This window comes from Macaca fascicularis, chromosome 4 (genome assembly GCF_037993035.2).
Source record: "Macaca fascicularis isolate 582-1 chromosome 4, T2T-MFA8v1.1".
NCBI classification, from domain to species: Eukaryota; Metazoa; Chordata; class Mammalia; order Primates; family Cercopithecidae; genus Macaca; species Macaca fascicularis.
This window is the reverse complement of record NC_088378.1, coordinates 147,333,251-147,352,894: the sequence shown is the minus strand read 5'-3', so window position 1 is coordinate 147,352,894 and position 19,644 is coordinate 147,333,251. Positions and strand designations below refer to the sequence as shown.

The following is a 19,644-nucleotide window of genomic DNA, read 5'->3' as shown; positions in this document are numbered from 1 at the left end:
GTTTTTCCATCATGTAGATTTTTTTTTTTGAGGAAGCATTAGATGAAAACCTATTAAATGAAATGAAAGTATGCAAACTAAGTTCTTTCAGTTACGTTACCTCCTAGTTTATACACATACCAATTTCCTGATATCAAACCAGTGAAAACATCCCTAACATCCATTCATCTGTGTGTGGGTCATGAATTATGTGGCAGGAAGGATGCTGGCCTGACCCTCCTCACTGGGTTCTGTCCATGGCTCTGCTCCTTCTGACAACATGAATGTTAGCCTTTTTCACCTCTGTAACTCGATTTCATCCTTGGAGTTGATTTCTGTAGGTGATAGCAAAGCTTCCCTCCATCTTTGACATTTGTGTGATCCTATTGAGGGAGAAGATAGTGCCTTTCTGAGGGTTGGCTTTGCACCATAAACAGTTGACACCAGTACTAGCAAAGTGCTCTTCAGTTTCAGCCCTTGATTTGAGTTTGGGTTTCATTTTTTAGAGGATTGACAGGATCAAAGACATTTCACTGAGAAGTGCCAACAGATACAGATTTTTGAATCCTAGCACCTTTTCCTGGTCTTTGCCCATGATGTAAAGATCAAAATCTTGGGGGCAAGATGTGAAACGAGAGAGTGAAACTGCTTAAATCATTGACGTGACACAGAAAGAGGTCAGGGTTGCTTACACTGATGTTACTGTGAGAGTGATCAGTGAATAGTAGTGTTTTCAGTTTTTCGTGACTGATTTTTACAGTCTTTGATTTTTATTTTTGTATCCATTTTAACATCCTCTTATACAGCTTGTAATTAAATTCATTCATTGTTCTTTTCAGCTATGTAAGTGGAATTCAACTGGTTAGGGATGGGGGAACAAAAGAAAGAGGTTAGCTGTATCATTTGAGAAATTGTAAACATTTAGAAATAGTTTGGTCTTTTCAGTCAGGCTTTCAATCAACCTCTAAAGCAAAGAAACAACTACTGAGTTAAACAATCGATCCAGAATGTTTCAGAAGTTTGAAAGGCGAGTTTTTGTGGCTACCTGTTTTTTTTAATTATTATTATTTCATTTCTAGATGACCCCTAAATCCAAAAGGAAGAGTATCCATAGCCGAATGCTGCGGCCTGTTTCTAGGGCTTTTGGTAAGTGTTTTGCTGCTGCCAGTCATTTTCTTGGCACCGTGAAGCACCCTCAGCAAGACCTTAGACCATTTTAGGGATGTTCCTTATGGATGCACTGCATGGGTAATTATTGAGAAAGAGTTAAGTGATCTGTGAATGGGTGTTTGCTATTCTATGCTAGACTTAAAATTAGTTTTAGGAATTTGTTTATCCATCTCCATTCATTAAGCTTCGGCCTTGGGCTGTTTTTTTGTTTTGTTTTGTTTTTAATTTTAGAAATGGAGTTTGATCTAGATAAAGCGCTGGAAGAGGTACCAATTCACATCGAAGACCCGCCCTTCCCATCCCTCAGACAGGAGAAGCGGAGCTCGGGATTTATCTCTGAGTTGCCCTCTGAAGAGGGGAAGAAGCTGGAACACTTTACCAAGTTAAGGCCAAAAAGGAATAAGAAGCAGCAACCCACCCAAGCAGCGGTAGGTGGACTGGAGAGGCCCCATCTCTCACACCCTTTTCTTCTCTGGGGAAACTTGGAGGGTCTTGCTAAAGTGCTTTGCACAAACATGAAAGCTATGGTTGAGGAGACTAGAACCTCTTTGCATGAGATATACAAAGTATCTCAACTTGGTGCTCAGTAATTTTGGAGAATGAACAGATTGTGTCACTTAAATAAAACAACATAATTGTGGAGAAGACAATGCTGTAAAATTTCCAATTCTTCAGAACAGAGCTGCCCTTGGAAATCCTTAGATAGATAAGGATTATCTAGGGTAGGAAATCCTTATTCTAGATAAATGTCTCTAACACTTTACAGTGTCAGGGCAAAAAAGATACAAGTAGCAAAAGAATTAATTGGTAATTAAAAATTGTTTGATTCTGGAGTGCACACATGCATTCCCCCGTCCACAAAATGATGTAACTGAAGTGTTGGAGAAGAGCCCTAAGTGGGAGTCCCGGTGTGTGATTCTTGACATCCTGCTCTTTCTACTCCAGTAGAAGACTCAATTGTGTGTGCTGATGAACCTTATTGTAGTTTACCCGTGTCTCTCTCTGGTTAATGTCTTTTCTCTCCTTTATAAAGACATTAAAAAAGTTCGCCTGTGCCAACTGTCTCTACTGCCTCTCTTCTTCACCTTCCTGTCATTCCACAATTTACCAAAATCTTCCTTCTGTATCTACCCACCCTTGAAACCACCCTCCCAAGGTTACTCCAGACCAAATCCCGTGGACTCTTTTCAGCTGTCCGTCATCTTACTTGATGTTTCAGCAGTTCCTTGACACAGAAAGCTCTGTCATTCCCAACAGGAGATTTCCCGTTGATCTCTGAGTCATCACACTCCTTTCTTTTCCACCCACCTCTCCAGCAGTGTCCTTTCAGTTTTCCTGTCAGACCCATTTAAGTTTTTTATTGTCTGTCTGGGTGATGTCATCTGAACTCATGGTTTCAGTCTCTGTTGTTGACTGTAGATTTCTGGATATCCACTTGCCTCCTAAATTTGAATGAGTACCTTGGGCTCAAAAATTTGAAACTTAGATCCCACCTTTCCCTATAAACCTGCCCTTCTCATATCCCCTGTTCTTCTTGGGACATCATCAGTTGACAGGTTAGAAAGCTGAATACGATCCTGATCACCAGCTCTCCCTCTTCCTCCTTGCTATGGCTACCTCCCATCCTGAGCTCCAGCCCTGTAATGCTGCATCTCTTTTCTTATTGCTTCCCTCCATCTCCTGGGCTGAGAACTACTTTCAGATTTTTTACATCTCCACTACATCTCTTTTGATAGTGGAGAACTATCCACTTCTCTATACTCTGTCCACCAGTGCTCTGGGAAAAAGCCAGATCTATTTAGACCTCTGGCCATAATACATTATTTTGGGACTTACGTTTGTGTTACACAGTCCCTAAGGGAAAACAGCCTAGAGTATGCCAACCCTGTTATTCCTGGCTTCATTGTGGACAAAGGTGAAATCTCTCTAGAACAGATTGATGAGGTTGGGACATGCTACCCCAAAATATGGTGCCTCGGCATTTGAGAAAATGGCAAAAGCAGGAAGGTCATTCTCATCTTCCCCCTGCCTTTCTCCCTTGAAGCAGATCATAAAACCTTCATTCAAGAAGAGCCCTCTGTATAGCCAGAGGAAAGAAATGTCCTTATCTCTGAAGACATGGGGACAGAGGGAAGAATCTGAACAAACAGGCCTTACTAAGTGCCCCCAGTTTATTACCATTAGATCATAGTTGTTTCTAAAGAAGGCAAGGCTTCTTCCAGGAAGCCCTCCTCATCCCTCCCACTGTGTTCCCACAGAGCTAGGGTCACATGACACCAGGAAAGTTGTTCTCACAGACTGTTTGTGCACAGTGCACAGCCTGAGCAACTCTCCATGGAGGCCCCACCTCCTCCGGTGCCTGATGCTTACTCTGTCACAGCTCTCATCACACAGAGTTTTCTCAGCTGACTCCTTGTCTCTAAGTTCTGTGTAGGCAGGGCCTGTGATTTATTATTCATGCTAATATGCTCAGTGCTTACATTGGGTTTTGAATATAGTAGGGGTTCAACAATACTTATTGGATAAGTAGGTGGATAGCTGGAGACATAGATGGATGAAGGTCACAATAACTTACCTACCTGGTTGATAATTTCCTCACTTTAGATCAGGCTTTTGTTGTGTTTGGTTAATTTCTCTCATTTGAATCCAAATAGCTTGACACCATTTCAAAATACAAAAAAAAATTCTAGTTTGTTGTTTTCTAATTTACTGATTTTTTACTTTTTTAGTCCATTATTACATATCCTTATAGGGATATACTTTCTTTTTTAAAAATAAGGGAAAGATTTTTGTAGGTAGATAAAAAGACAACCCCCGTCCCCACCCCCGCTCAACAACAACCCACACTTTCTAGAACACACCTAGGTTCTAGGGTGTTACTGAGTAAATGGTTTCTCTATGGATCTTTCCATATGGAATAACATTAACAATATAACTTGTCTGCAAAATGGCTTAAGTTTATCCTTGATAAAATGGTGACTCATGGAAAGAGATAATCTTGTGTACTACTTTCTTTTCTTTTTTTTTTTGAGATAGGATCTCACTCTGTGACACAGACTGGAGTGCAGTGGCACAGTCATGCCTCACTGCAGCCTTGAACTCCTGGGCTCAAGCAATAACAATCTTTCCACCTCAGCTTCCTGAGTAGCTGTGACTACTGGTGCATGCCACCATGCTTGGCTAATTATTTAAATAATTTTTTTTGTAGAGGTGGGCTCTTGGTATGTTGCCCAGGCTGATCTCAGAACTCCTAGCCTCAAACTACCCTCTTGCTTAAGCCTGCCGAAGTGCCAGGATTGCAGGCATGAGCTACCATACCAGCCTTTTTTCCCTAAATGTTTGAAAAATAGAAAAGAAAGGAAGGAAGCTGTGGCAGAGTCCTATTTGAGGTGCATACTAGATATTGCAAGGGAGAATAGATATTTCTCATCTATCACTAGGTTTCTTGGCTGAAGCACCTGTAAAAAAAGACAGGTCATCAAGAGAAAAGCGTAAGAGAATTTATTTTATGTAAGTTTTATACGACATGGAAACCTTCAGAAATGCAGACTCAAAGAAATATTTTTGTATTTTTGTATTTTTATGCTAAGTTTGATGAAGTGAATAGTTACAGAGAAGTAGGATTAGACAAAGAGGGTATGATCTAATGGTAATAAACTGGGGGCACTTAGCAAGGCCTGTTTGTTCAGACTCTTCTCCCTCTCCCCATGTCTTCAGAGACATTTTTTTTTTTTTCCTGGCTATAGGGAGGACATTTCTTTTATCTTCCTGTAGGGAGGGTGCTTCTTGAATGAAACTTTTATGACCTGCCTCAAGGGAGAAAGGCAAGGGGAAGATGAGAATGGCCTTCCTGCTTTTACTATTTCCTCAAATGCCAAGGCGCCATATTTTGGGATAACATGTCCCAACCTCATCAGTCTGTTCTAGAGAGATTTCATCTTTGTCCATAATGAAGCCAGGACTCACAAGGTTGGCATACTCTAGGCTGTTTTCCCATAAGGACTGCGTAATACAAAGGTAAGTTCCAAAATAATGTATTATGGCCAGAGGTCTAAATAGATCTGGCTTTTTCTCAGAGTACTGGTGGACTGAGAAGTATAGATTAGCACACCTTTATTTGAGTTCATAGTGAAAATATATTACCTTATGATATCACACTGCTTACAATTTCCAAAGTGCTTTCATGTCTAACAGCCCTGTGAAGCTGCCACACAGGCACCATTATTTAAATTTTTCAGTTAAGAATGAGGATGCTGTGGCTTACTTTTATTACTAGTGTTTAGTAAGAGCAATTATTAACAATTATCATTGTTTTTCTTCCTATGATTGAGTAAAATCAGTTCATCCAAAGCCTGTCTTAGCTTTTCTAGAGTTTGTCTCTGAACCCTAATGCCTCAAATGAACTTTTCCAGGTGTCAGAATTCTCAACGCCAAGACTGAGTTAAATGCCAGCATGCCAGTTTCTTCCAGGCCAAACATGTTGTAATGACCGATTTTTGTGCTAAAAATGTACAAATAGATATTTGTATAAATATGAAGTGTAGATAGCCTATTTTTAAAACAAGAAACTAGGCACAAAAATTTAACCTTAGATCAAACCACAGTCGTTTTAAGAACAATGGATATAGATATTTTAGTTATATGTTTTAATTCCACCTCTACCACTCCAATAACAAAAACAAAGATGTTTTTTAAATAACAAGAGATAGAATGTTTCTTTCTTTTTTCTTTTCTTTCCTTTCTTTCCTTTCTTTCTCTTTTCTCTTTTCTTTTCATTTCTTTTCTTTCTTTCAGTAGATAAAAGAATTCTTAAACATTACATTATAGCTGCTTAGCCCATAGAGTGTAACCTTCTACTGTAGTGGTAAGAGCAGGATGCCAGGCTCAGCCAGTGGGCTCTCCCACTCCCTGACAGTGTTTATGTGGACAGAGGCTTGTGGGTTTTTTTTTTAAAAACCTGAGCCAACTTGTTTCTAAATACCAGCATTGCCTACATCGTAGAGTTGTCATGAAATAAATAGGATAAATAGAAATAAATAGGATAAAATAGAAATAAAATAGGATATTTTATTGAAATAAATAGGATTAAAATATGCCATCCTTTACATAAAAGCATTGTTCTTCAAAGCTAGTATTTCCATTTTATTAATTTAGTTATCTTTACAATATAAATCTTATATTTGCTTTTGCCTTTGTACCTATTCTCCCTTTTCTATACTTAAATGGAGGAGGAATAGAAAAAAATTCCTGGAAACTGATTTAATACCACACTCATTTACCCTCATTAATTCAAAGGGATTCTTACCCATGTTTACTAAGAAACAAATTAGCTAACTTTACATAAAATTTTATTCAAAAATTATTTCCTCAGTTGAATTGACTGTCAGAAAGTCTTTACTTTTGGGAAAAGAGCGTCACATGGGTAATTTAAGAGTGGAAATGCCATTTTCTCAGGTACCAGAATGTTCCAGCTACAGCAGAGAAAAGGGGGAAAATGTGTAGTGTACAGTGAGTCCTCCATATCCACACATTCTGCATTTGAGCATTCAACCAACTCTGGATTGAAAATATTTATTTAAAAGGCAATTAGAAAAACCACAACAATGAAAAAAACTATATAAATTTTAAAATACAGTGTAACAATTATTTACATAGCATTTACATTGTATTAAGTATTGTAAGTAATCTAAAGATTATTTAAAGCACACAGGAGGATGTTTGTAGGTAATACACAAATACTATGCCATTTTATAGCAGCGACTTGAGCATCTATGGATTTTTGTGTCCTCAAGGGTCCTGGAACCAATCCCCCTCGGATACTGAAGTTCAGCTCTATTAGGTAGGGTAACACTAGCTACTATATGAGATAAACTTTTACTATGTTAAATCTCTGATATTTTGGAGATTATTTCTTGTTCATATCATAGTCCATTGTGAGTATTTCCAGCAAGGGAATGCTATAGTTGTCAGGGATCCAGGCTACTTTTACTTTGTGGCTCTACCTTCCTTTTTGGTCCTTCAAGTCATATGCATTCAGCTGGAGGATGACATAAAGCATGAAGGCCCATACCCCTGAGGTTTTATGGGCCAGGTCTGAAAGGATGAGCTTCATATTCATTTGAATACCACTTTCCAGAACTTGGCTACGTGGCCAGCTAACTGCAAGTGAGCATTCTAACCATGACACCCACCAGGGATGGAGGCGTGCTTATACTCACTCATCCACTGCCAGTTAGCTATTGCTCCTTTCTACTTTTTCCTAACATAACTGTAGGTGAAAAGTATTCCTTTAAGGAAAAATCATTGAAAAATTTGCATAGAGGTGCGGATAAAACACTGGACTGGGATATAATGCTGACTCTACCACTAACTGGAATAATCTCCTAGTGGAAGGAATTTTAAAGATTACTCAATATTCAAGGGAATATGAAGTCCAGGGCAGATAACTGATTTGTCTTTGATCATTCTCTGAAATATTATACCATGCAGTGGATTCACTTGGTGTGATATGTCAGTATCAGTCAGTTTGCCATATATTGGCATAAGGCGTAGCCCTACACTAGTCGGCCCAGTGATGAAACAAACCAACTCAAATTAAAATAGACTAACTCCTGGGTAATAGGTTTTCTCCTGTATGCATTGACTCATGGTGTCATAAGGGTGAAAAGGATTTTGAAGTCATCTTGTTCAGTCCCTCATCAGGTGCTCAAAAATCCCTACACAGCTGTTCATTGGCCATTCCATCCACAATGACTTCTTTCTCTGAAGCTGCCATGGTCTTAAAGCTCTAATTATTAGCAAATTATTTTTTGTGTTGCTAAAACTCTTAACTGCATAGCTTGAAATTAGCCATCTTGTTTCTGTCTTCTGGAGTGGCACGTGGTATCCAAGTCTCTTCCACTTAGTAGACTTTACAGTATTTGTGGGTCAAATCTTAATTCTTCAGGTCTTTCGATGTTCTTCATATGAAATTGTCTAGAATCCATTTACAAGTCTTGTTACTCTGTTCTGAATAAATTGCAATGTGGCACCCAAGACAAAATAGAGTACTTTAATAAGATCTGCCATATCTCTTCTCTCCTTTTATTTATTTATTTTTAAGACAGGGTCTCACTCTGTCACCCAGGCTGGAGAGCAGTGGTGCGATCTCGGTTCACTGCCACCTCCCCCTCTCAGGCCCCAGTGATCCTCCCACCTCAGTCTCCCACATAACTGGGATTACAAGTGCGCACCACCACACACTGCTAATTTTTGTATTTTTTGTAGAGACAGGGTTTCACCATGTTGCCCAGGCTGGTCTCAAACTCCTGAGCTCACACGATCCACATGCCTCAGCCTCCCAAAGTACTGGAATTACATGTGTGAGTCACCACACCCATCCCGTTGATTCTCTCCTTTTAAATAGGACACTTCTATTTATTCAACCACAGGTTGCATTCACCTTTAAAATGGCTGTATCATCCAGGTGACTGGTATTGATCTTATTCTCAGGCAAGGCCTATAATCTATTTTTATACATATATTTCAGACAGAGGAAAAGGGGGTGCATGCAGCAGAGAATCTGAACTACCCAGAAGTCCTAGTATACTTCCAGTTGCATCTTACTGGCCAGAAATGAACCGTATTTCCATCCCCAGCTACAAAAAAATCTAGGAAGATAAATAGCCAGTTGGTCACATTGATATTCCAAATAAATCAGGGTTTTGTTATTGAGTCAACAAGAGCGAATAGACACTAAATAGACACAAAGCAGTTTCTGCTGTAATTTATTCAGGTGAGAACGTTTTCTTCTGTTTTGCTGATTTTGTTTTGGAATGAATGGTAGTTTGATTCTTTTTTTCAGTATTTGTTGACACTGATAATTTTTCTTTTTTAATGTGAAATTTGGGTGAATCTCATTAACATACTTTTTCTAGTGTTATAACATTCTTAATCATGATTTTTTGCTTTGTTTTAATCCACTGCTAGACTTTGTTTGCTAATATTTTATGAGAATTTTTGCATCTATATGCATAAATGAGAGAGACTTAACATGTTTATTTTTCTTGTCTGAACCATCCATCTAGTTTGACTTTCAAAGTTATACTATCTTCATAAAATTGGTTGGGAAGCTCTTTCTTTTCTCCTATTCTCTGTAACGGTTTACAAGTAATAGAGATTGTCTCTTCCTCTCCTGGGATGCCATCTGGGCCCTAAGTGTTGTCTATATGCTTGTGTGCATGTGATGCTTGTATGTAGATGTATTACTAAGGATTTTATTTCTTTTGTCATAGATCTGTTCAGGTTACCTAATTCTTCTTAAGATCATTTTGATAATTTATGTATTTTTAGGATATCTTCCATTTAGTCTAATTGTTCATTTAATTGTTTATAGAATTCCTTTAAGTTTTTAATTTATTATACCAATAGCTTTAATCTCTTATATAGATATGTCCCATTTCATTTTAACTTATTTTTAATGCCTTTTCTCTTAATGTTGTCATTATCTCTTTTATTAGTCTTTTTCTAAGAGTCAACTGTTTTATCAATCCTCTCAAGTTCATTATTTTTTTTCTTTTATTATATGCTCTTCATTTTACTTCCTTTGGGTTCCTTATTTCTTGACTGCTTAGCTAATTAATTTTCCATGTTTTTTACATTCTAATATATGCACATAACATTCCATGATTATTCAGTTCACTAATTAGCACTCCTTGGTATATTTGTGCGAAGAGTTACTAATACACCTAATTGTCCTTACTTCCTGTCCATTCCTCTCCATCCAGCCTATGAAGACATTGTGAGAGATTTGGCAACTGCCACATCAAAATCCAGGCGCACCGCCTACTGTCTTTCCCTGGTGTATTCACTGTAATAACCCTGGCAGAGGGAAAACAGAGGGTGGTCTGAATTGTCTTTAGTCCTCACAATCACCACCTTATTTTCTCACCATTCACGAATTATCCTTTTAGCACTTGCACACTGGAGGTGCAAAATCTACCTTCTTTTTTTTTTTTTAACCTTCTTTATCAAATATCAACAACAGCAATTCCTGATTTTATTTGTAAAAACCTTTCTCTGAGTGCAAATGCAGTGGGTTCTGGCCCCAGGCTCACTGCTGAGGTTTCTGCTCACTCCCTTTCCAACAGCTGTGCTACCCTTTTCAGTCTGAAATGTATTTTCCTTGACAGAGAAGACTGAAAGCAAATAGGATTTTGAGAACTTCTGATAACTGTTTGTCTTTTCCTTTGCTTTTGTTAGAAAAGGAGCTGAAACAGCATGTGCATTTGACCTTGAACTCTTTTGCAAACTACATTTCAATTCAGTCTTCAGTTTTTCTACTGCTCTTCATGTAGGCTGATGCCACCTCCTGCTTCCTATTTTAACAGATGCATTTTAAACCATGTCTCATGGAAGATCTCCCAGTGATACTGGACTTCTCTTAACCTGTCTGCTCTCTGTCCCTTTATCTCTAAAATGACAGAGTTGGACTGGAGGATCTGTAGGGGCCAGTCCAGCCCTAAAAGCTGGTCTGTCCTGCAGGAAAGCAGACTGCTTTGTTCAGCTCTGTGCCTCCATCACTGAAACCCATTGATGTACCCCACATCCCCAGAGAACCTTTTGTGCTGGCTGTGACTTCTGTTTCCAAGCGGGAAAAGAAAAATTTTTCCTGAGGGGAGAAATTATGCAAGTAAAACTTACCTTTTTTTTTTTTTTTTTTTTTCAAAATGGAAAGAGGAGCCATTGGGGGAAGCTGGGAGGAAGCCGTGTGTTAGGACTGTATGTCCTGGGGTCACATCTTTCTTCATTCATTAATTAGGTGACCAGGTGGTAACCTTCTGAGTCACTGTTTGATCTGTGACTAACCAAAAAGTAGGATAGTACTATCTCTTTCAGTTTAAGGGTAGACGTAGGGGTGACATAATAATGTGTAAAACACTTGTAAACTATCAAGTACTATATTAACTTAAGGAGCTGTTACTGCGACAGAGATTCTATGCTCCATTCTTTTCCAAAAGGGAAAAATAATATAATACAAGCAAGTTCTGTACTACTTTATCTTTTGTAATCAAAATAAAAGTTATTCATTGAGATTTGTTTCTCTGCATACTGGAATTATAGAACTTTGCGAATTTTCTGCTCTTTTGCAACACGAAGGAAATCCTTGCTCCAATATAAAGCACCATTCAGATGAGAGGTATAATTGTTATTTCATAGGGTTCTTTGTCTATTATCTGTTGTCTCTTCACTTTTCAGCATGTCACAAACATGAACTCAAACACACAGTTCATTTTCATAATGAGAGCTTCCTGATGAACGAAGTGGATGATTGTTCAAGGGTTTTTTTCTTTAAGCAATTTCCATACAGACATAAGCCATGTTCTCCCTAGGCACCTTGAGACTTGCAAATCAAGATTACAGAAAACAGCTTTCCCACCACTCTATGGCAAGACATCTAGACCAGGTATCCCAACCACATGAAAATTTGTCCTTGTATCCAACAGCATGGGCAAGATGCATGCTCTTTCTCAGTCATCCACAACCTATCTGTGAAATATTAATATACATTGCAGACACAAATCAAGCATCTGACTAAGCTCACTCTGAGTTGTCCTTTCAAAGACATGCTACTTGGTATAGCTTTATGATAGCTTCTCACCACCAGCCTCTCTCATAAGATCAGAGTTTTTGGCTGCCTGCGGGACACCTGCTTCTGGATATCCCACAATACCTCAAACACTCAAGAAGATAAGACACAGCTTTTTCCCCAAATATGATCTTTGTAACGTGTTCCCTGGAACCATGCCCCCATTTACCTGGCCTAGAAACTTTGACCGTATCTTGGGCAGCTCTTATCTTTCCGTTCTCACTTTTCCACTTCATTAGTGTGCCTCATCACCTCCAGATTAGATTAAATTACTACAAGAGTCTTTGATTTCAGCTCCTGAACAGGTTTTCCTGCTTATATTCTCTGGCATCTCCAATTGGTCCTTCATGCTGCCCCAGAATTGCTGCCCCAGAATTACCTCCCCAGAATTCAGGTTGGTCCATGCTGCTGCGTTGGTGTCTCCCTATCATCTAAGGAGTAAATTCCTTCTTCTTTAGCATAAGGCTCCTTTTGGGTTTTTGTATTATTAGTTGGAAAGTATTCAACTGGATATTATGGAATACTCAATACTCACTCAAAAGTGACTTAAACAACGAGAAATATTTATTTTCTCACCTAACAAAAAATCCAGAGGCCTCAGGATCCAGGCCTGGCTTATTCAGCAGCAGAGCATAGGTACCCAGGTGCTTTCCCCTTTCTGCTTTGTTATTGTCAACCAGCATGCGGCCTTTTATCCTTGGGCCTCCCCATTTGGTGAATGCCAGTGGCCTTCCGCAGCTCAGACATCACATCTCCCTCACATAACTGCGGAAACACACATTCTGTCCTCCTGACAAAACCTGCCCGCATGAGCTCTCTAGCAAATTTCCCCTTGTATCTCACACACCACGATTATATCCCACTCACATGCCTATTAATCACAGACAAGAGGAAGGGGACTGTAGCTTAAGCAAATCAGTATCCATAATCTGACCCTAGGACTCTTCCAGCAAGAAAGAAGTAGGCAGGGGAAAGGGTTAGGGGAAGCCAGTATTAGCATCTGCCATGCTCCATCCTTAGCAGCCAGCCCCACCCACACACTTCAGGCCCCCTGGAGTTATCACCACTCTCAGAAGTCAGTGCATATTTCATTTCTCCATGCATTCCCTTTCCCCTTACACACGCCTGCAGTGCCTTTCACTGCCTTTAGAAACACTCAACTCGTCATATCTGTTAGGTCCCAGCTTCTGATGCACCAGTCAGCATGAATCCTCCACAAGGCATGGTGTTTATAGTGCATCCCTCACTTTTGTTTCTTCCTGTCTATGTTATGATTGTACATATGGCTTCTATTCCTGTAGATTATGTGGTCCCTATTTTAGTGAGCCTTGTCCCTCCCATAGCCCTTAATCACAGTGTCTTAAATCTAGTAATAAATGATTGCTAAATCAAGGTGCATGTGAATTAACATCACAGCTGTTTGTTTTGCAGGTCTGTGCTGCCAACATAGTCTCCCAAGATGGTGAACAGAATGGTCACATGGGGAGAGTAGATGAAGGTGTAGATGAATTTTTCACCAAGAAGGTGACCAAAATGGATTCCAAGTGAGTTCAGAGTAATTTCACTAATAATGCTGTTTAATTCATATTTAAATTAGTAACAGTTGCATTTTATATATGGAAATTATTATTCTGACAGCTTGCAAAATATGGTCTCTGGGCCGGCAATATCGGTGTCCACTGGGACCTTGTTAGAAATGCAAACTCTCAAACTCCTACCCCAGACCTACTGAGTCAGAAGCTCAGGAGGTTGAGCCCAGCAATCTATATTTTAATAAGCCCTCCAGGTTATGCTGAGGCATGCTCCAGTTTGAGACCTATTGTACGATTCTAAACCAGACCACAAAATGTCCCACCCCAAGATTCTTCCAGGGCTTCATCACTTGGATAGTTCCATTACAGGGGACTGATCATGGCTATGCTGGAATTACTTACTTTGAGCTTCTCCTTGTTCATAATTTGATTTATGGGGTTGGGGGGCTAAGTCATTGCTAAATGGCGTGATTTAACAGACAGTGTCAAAATGACAGCAAAATTAGTAAAGGGCCCTCAGAGTTAGCATTTTCTGAAGAGTTTTCTCCTGTCTTCTTGCTACTGAGACAGTTCCCTTAGAAGATAGTTCAGTGGTACTTTTGTTAACACTTTTTTAACTTGAAACATTTCAGTCTTTAAGCATGATTTTGTACCACGTTATTTAATCCTCAACTAAATACAAATCTATCCCAAACTACGCTCTTAACATGGATTTGTCTTTATGAAGATTCTTCACCTTGAGATACCAAATTCAGGAACAAATGTAAGCCAGATAAGCCAAAGGCGGCAGGCTGGGCACAGGTAGGGAAGCAACTAATCAATTCTAGTAGATGGATGTGCCTTATCTTGCCTCGGCGGGATGGTGAAGTGGCAGTGAGTTAAATTTTTATATCCATAACAGTGTAACTTACTGAATCTTATAACCTTTAGGAACCAATTATTTGTCTTCTTTGACCCTGGCCTTGAAGCTTAGCATACTATACTTAGCAAAATTTTCTTCTCCTATCTTTCAAGAACCAACCTAAATATCATTTATTCTTTGAAGCTTTTCTGGGACTGCTCCTCCCACCCACCCCTGAATTAATTGCTGTTTCTCTACTGCTAACTTAATACTTTTCTTTCCATCCTTCACACACATCTGTTAAAGCCTACGTCATCCTTTAAGAGTTTGTTGGATTTTTAATTTTTTTACGACTTAAGGAATAGATGAATGTGTTTTCAATGTAAAAGATTCAAGAAAAACCAACACAAACATATTGCAAAATGGGAAATTGCTGTTAATTATTTGCTTTCAAGTCTTTTTTCCCAAATAGAATGCTATTCTTAAGGAGCAATACCTGGGCCTTATTTTGTTATAGCTTCAATGTCTAACACAGCCCGTAATATATAGTCTGTCCTCAATTAGTGATGGTTGAATGAGTGGAGAAAATCTTGACTCGTCTCCATATAATTTATAGATACCATTGTTTGCTCTTGTCTTTTTAAACTTCTGAAATTTATATTCAGTTACTGGAGTGGTTTATAAGCATTCGATCCAAACTGTACGTATTGTTAAACCTGCCCCAGTGTGATTTCCTCTCCCGTTAATGCTACTTTCTTCTTTAATAGTCTCTGAATGAAAGTTGGGTAAATTTTGTAAGGTATAAAATATATTTTTTAATAAAGATACTGCTCAAGGAAGATTCTGTTCCTGTTTCAGTGCACAAATAGAACTAAATACATCAATTTTCATCATCAAATAATATGATGGAATCTACTAAGTTGTGATTTTAAAATTTTTTATGAATAGATTATCAGTCCAGTCTTTAAAGGTCAAGGGATAGGTAAAATCATGAAGTAGTATGAAGAAAGTTTGAAAATCAAAGTTATACATGCTCATAAAGTGTCAGATGTTCTACGAAGGCCTAAAAAAAGTTCCTTGTTATTTTCCCACTCCCTATTCCCCAGAAGCAACTAGTTTTTATTCCTTTAGCTGTTTCTTCCATTTGTCTTAATAGCATACTTTCTTTTTTCTTTCTGTGTTTCATTTTTAGGTAGTACTATAACCATTAACTTCTTACTTAGATGATGATAATACAGACCAAATATCTCTCATCTGAAATGCTTGTGACCAGAAGTGTTTCATATTTGGGATTCTTTTTTGAATATTTGTATTATACTTGCTGGTTTTATATCCCTAATCTGAAATTCAAAATGTTCCAGTGAGCATTTCTGTTGAGCATCATGTCGGTGGTGAAAAAGTTTCAAATTTTGGAGCATTTCAAATTATGGATTGCAGATACTCAACCTATATACTCTGTCACCACACACACACACACACACACACACACATATTTAGACACACACATGTACTTAGACACACACACTTTTCCTTACCTCATCTTCTTTATTTAATTTTATCATGATTAGTGTCTTAGTCTGTTTCTGTTGTTATAACAAAATACTTGTGAGTGGGCAATTTATAAAGGAAAGAGGTTTGTTTAGCTAATGGTTCTGGAGGCTGGGAAGTTCAAGTTTGGGTGGCCACACTGGTTGGCTTCTGGTGAGGGCCTCCTGCTGCATAATGGCATGGCAGAGAAGTGAAAGGAGAATTGAGTGTGTGCAAAAAGAAAGGAGGGGTAAAGGAGGCTGACTCACTTCATAACAACCGAGGCTCTCAAGAACGTATCCATTCCCATGAGAACTAATCCAGTCTCAGTAATTGATTTTAATAACCTAATCACCTCTTTAAGGTACCAACACCCAATACTATCAAAACTCATGTTGAGCCCAAGTCTCAACATAAGTTTTGATGGGGACAAACCACAGCAGTTGGTTAGATCAATATTGAGTGTTTGCTTCATTCTAACCATGTAAATATTAACAACTGTGTTAGATTGTATACTATGATTACATTTTCTTTCTATAGAATTTTTTGTTTTCCTTCGTGTTAATAATTGTCCCCTTTTTCATTTGCTTTGTTTTCTGCATTCCTTTCACTGACTTATCTCCTAAATGTCCAATAAAGATATAAATTTCCTTTCAATTTGTTCAAGTATTCTCAGTTTTTTTTCTTTTTTTGGACACACGTCTTACCAGCATCTGACCAGCTCCAGTGTGTCCTCTAGGTCCATCCCACTGCTGTCTTCTGGGATCTCCGTTCATCATCTGCTGGGGGATTCCCTTCACCTCATCTGTGTCATTTTTCTATTTCCATTGGCCCATGTTGGTCTTAGTTTATGCCCCTGTTTTGGTGGAGCACCTTCTTGAATTGCTTCCTAAGAGAAGTTTGGAAAACAAGTTTCTGTAACTGTTGCATATCTTTCATTTGGATTAATAGTATCACTAGGTATAGAACTGTAGGTTGGTCTTCCTTGTACCTTAGCATTTTGATAGCTTTGCTCCATTATCTTCTAGCTTCCGGTGTTGCTATGAGAATCTGATGTCGACTTGAGTCCTGATCTTTTGTTTCTGACTTGCTTTTGTTTTCCCTCTCCTCTGGAAGCATTTGGGATCTTCTCTGCATTCCCAGTGTACTAAAATTTTATGATGATATGTGCCCTGAGGTGGATTTTTTATTTTTTAATTTTTTAAAAAAACCAATTTGCCAGGCACTTATAAGCCATTTCATTCTGGAAACTCATGTCCTTTATTGCTGAATTTTAAAAAATTATTTATTTCATAATTTCTTCCTTTTTTCTCTGTACTTTTTTCTTAAACTTCTATTATTATTATTATTATTTGAGATAGCATCTCACTGTATCACCCAGGCTATAGTGCAGTGGCGTGATCATGGCTTACTGCAACTTTGACCTTCCAGGCTCAGGTGATCCTCCTACCTCAGACTCTTTTAACTGGGACTGCAGGCATGGACCACCCCTCCTAGCTAAGTTTTGTATTTTTTGTAGGGATGGGATTTTCCCATGCTGACCAGGCTGGTCTCAAACTCCCAGGGTCAAGCAGTCTGCCCACCTCAGCCTCCCAAAGTGCTGGGATTACAGGCATGAACTACCATGCCCAGGCCGTTATTCAGATTTTTTATTTCCTCTGTTAATCCACTGATTCCTACCTGTTCTCTCCTATTTTTTTTTATTCTTTATATTCCTTTTTTTTTTTTCTGGAATATTTCCTCAGTTGTGTCTTCCAACCTTGAGTTTTCTACTTCTGCTATCACATTTTGCTATTATTCATGTTGGTGGACACAATATTTTTTTCTCTTCCATGTTGAAAAGGAATGGGGCACCGAAGAGCTTCTTGGAAATTTGTGGGTAGAGCTTATCGACTGGTGGGCTTCAATGTATGGTGGTCTTCCTGGACCATTTTGTTGGGGGAGAGGGTATCCCTGACTCTCAGAATCTTTAGGTCTTTTCTGTTGAGCTTTGGAAACTTCGATCTCCTGCCTGGCAGGTATAAACCTGCCTGCCTGATTCTGGTATGCAGAGTGAGAAAAAGGGTCCCGGGGGTGTCACTGCTCACTGTGCAGGCTTTCTTGAGCCTGCCTGTTTCGTGATCTTCACTCAGTTCAGCTGCATTTGGTGTCCCCCAGCTCAGCTTCTTTGGTTCATTCTCTCCGGAGAGTGAACTTGGGTGTTGGGATGGGCATCATTGGCTCTGTGGTTTAGGGAGAGGATCTGATGAATTTCTGAACAGGCTTCACAAAGAAGAGAACCTTCCTGTCTTCATTTCCCCTTCGCTTCCACTTGCAGAGGTACCTGCATCTCCTCATTCTGGAACCAGCACAAATCACATGCTTCTGGGTCTCCCCGACTGTTGGCTTAGGTTTCAGCTTTCTCTGATCTATTAAGTCAATTTTCACACATATCTAGCGTATTTTGGCTTCCAAATTTTGTTGTTTCTGCCTTTTCTTCCCTATAGGGCTTATACTTTCTTTTATAAATCCTTTGCTATTATTTTAATGGAGATTCAGGGGAGCTAAGTGGATATTCAGTCTGCCAGCTTTAAATGAGTCAGTTGTCTGTGATATTTCCTACTTAGCTCATTTCATTGACTGTTTCTCCCTTTCCATTTCCCAAGTTTCAGCATATTCTCCCTCTGAAAACTCTCTCCCAGAGCATACTCTCTGCCTTTTTGGAACCAAACTCAGGTTTAGCTGCTTGCCGCTCAAAAAGCCAAACACGTGCGAAGCGAAGTTTGGTTTATGCAAGTGACGACAGCTTGGGAGATGGCCAGACTCAAGTCCCAAAAAGCCACCTCAAATTTTCAGGCTGGCTAAAAGGGTTTTAAGGTGAAAGGCGGCATGAAAACTATGCACAGGAGTGGTGTGGGATGCCAGTGTGTTAGTTGTTTTCTGATGACTATCTTGAGTAATGGACCATTTGGAGGTCTGGTTGGTTTCCTCTTGGCAGAGGTTAGGTTATGGATTAACTACGTACCAATTTCTTCTCGGAAGGGAGAAAATTGCACCACCACCTCTGCTTTATGCCTGGATTGTTTCAAGATTACTCTTTGGAATTCTCAAGCAGAGCAGGTAGTTAGATACATATATAAAACAAGAAACAAAGGGAGGGAGGAGTTACTTTTAGAGTAAGCTAGCACACTGGCTGTACCAGTTACATTTTCATCTTTCATACATAATGTTTGCGCACCTCAATTTTCTCACATGTGAATATGATGATGATATTCCACATTCCTTTCTGTTTCCTAAAGGTAGTAACTCAAATCCGCTTTTAAATGTGCTTCTGAATGGTTACTGTATATGTAGCAATCTCCATATTTATATTTTGACTGATTCTTGCCGGAACTTATTTACAGTAAAAACAACAGATCTGTGTCTTGGTTTGAAATGCAGGAAATGGTCAACAAGAGGCTCAGAGTCTCATGAGCTTAATGAAGGAGGAGATGAAAAGAAAAAGCGAGATTCTCGGAAAAGTAGTGGCTTTCTCAACTTAATCAAATCCCGGTCCAAATCTGAGCGGCCACCAACGATCTTGATGACAGAAGAACCCTCCTCACCAAAAGGGCCCGTCAAAAGTCCACCTGTGGACTGTCCCAGGAAGGACACAAAGGCCACCGAGCACAATGGCAATTCTGAACGGATAGAGGAGATAAAAACACCTGACTCCTTTGAAGAGAGTCAAGGGGAAGAAATAGGGAAGGTGGAACGGAGTGACAGCAAGAGCAGCCCACAGGGAGGGCGGAGGTATGGGGTCCAGGTGATGGGCAGTGGTCTGCTGGCAGAGATGAAAGCCAAGCAAGAGAAGAGAGCTGCGTGTGCACAGAAGGTAAGGGTGGGCCTCTTTTTAATTAATTCATTTTTTTGATATATAATAGATGCACATATTTTCATGGTGCATGTGATATTTTTATATATGTCCATCACCTTAAACATTTAACTTT

The 19,644-nt window shown here is 39.2% G+C and overlaps 1 protein-coding gene across 19 annotated transcripts in view; it reads left to right on the top strand.

The window, feature by feature from the left end:
* Nucleotides 1-19,644, top strand: part of CARMIL1 (capping protein regulator and myosin 1 linker 1) — a 349,557-nt gene that overhangs the window by 309,223 nt on the left and 20,690 nt on the right. For 18 of the 19 annotated variants that reach the window (XM_074038752.1, XM_065544339.1, XM_074038747.1 and 15 more), the window contains 4 exons: nucleotides 1,059-1,125; nucleotides 1,381-1,577; nucleotides 13,208-13,320; nucleotides 19,097-19,529. In XM_074038752.1, the coding sequence (XP_073894853.1) occupies nucleotides 1,059-1,125; nucleotides 1,381-1,577; nucleotides 13,208-13,320; nucleotides 19,097-19,529 (810 nt within the window). Of the gene's footprint in view, nucleotides 1-1,058; nucleotides 1,126-1,380; nucleotides 1,578-11,519; nucleotides 11,544-13,207; nucleotides 13,321-19,096; nucleotides 19,530-19,644 lie in introns of those variants that run through there. The other variant, XM_074038753.1, reaches the window with a different exon arrangement.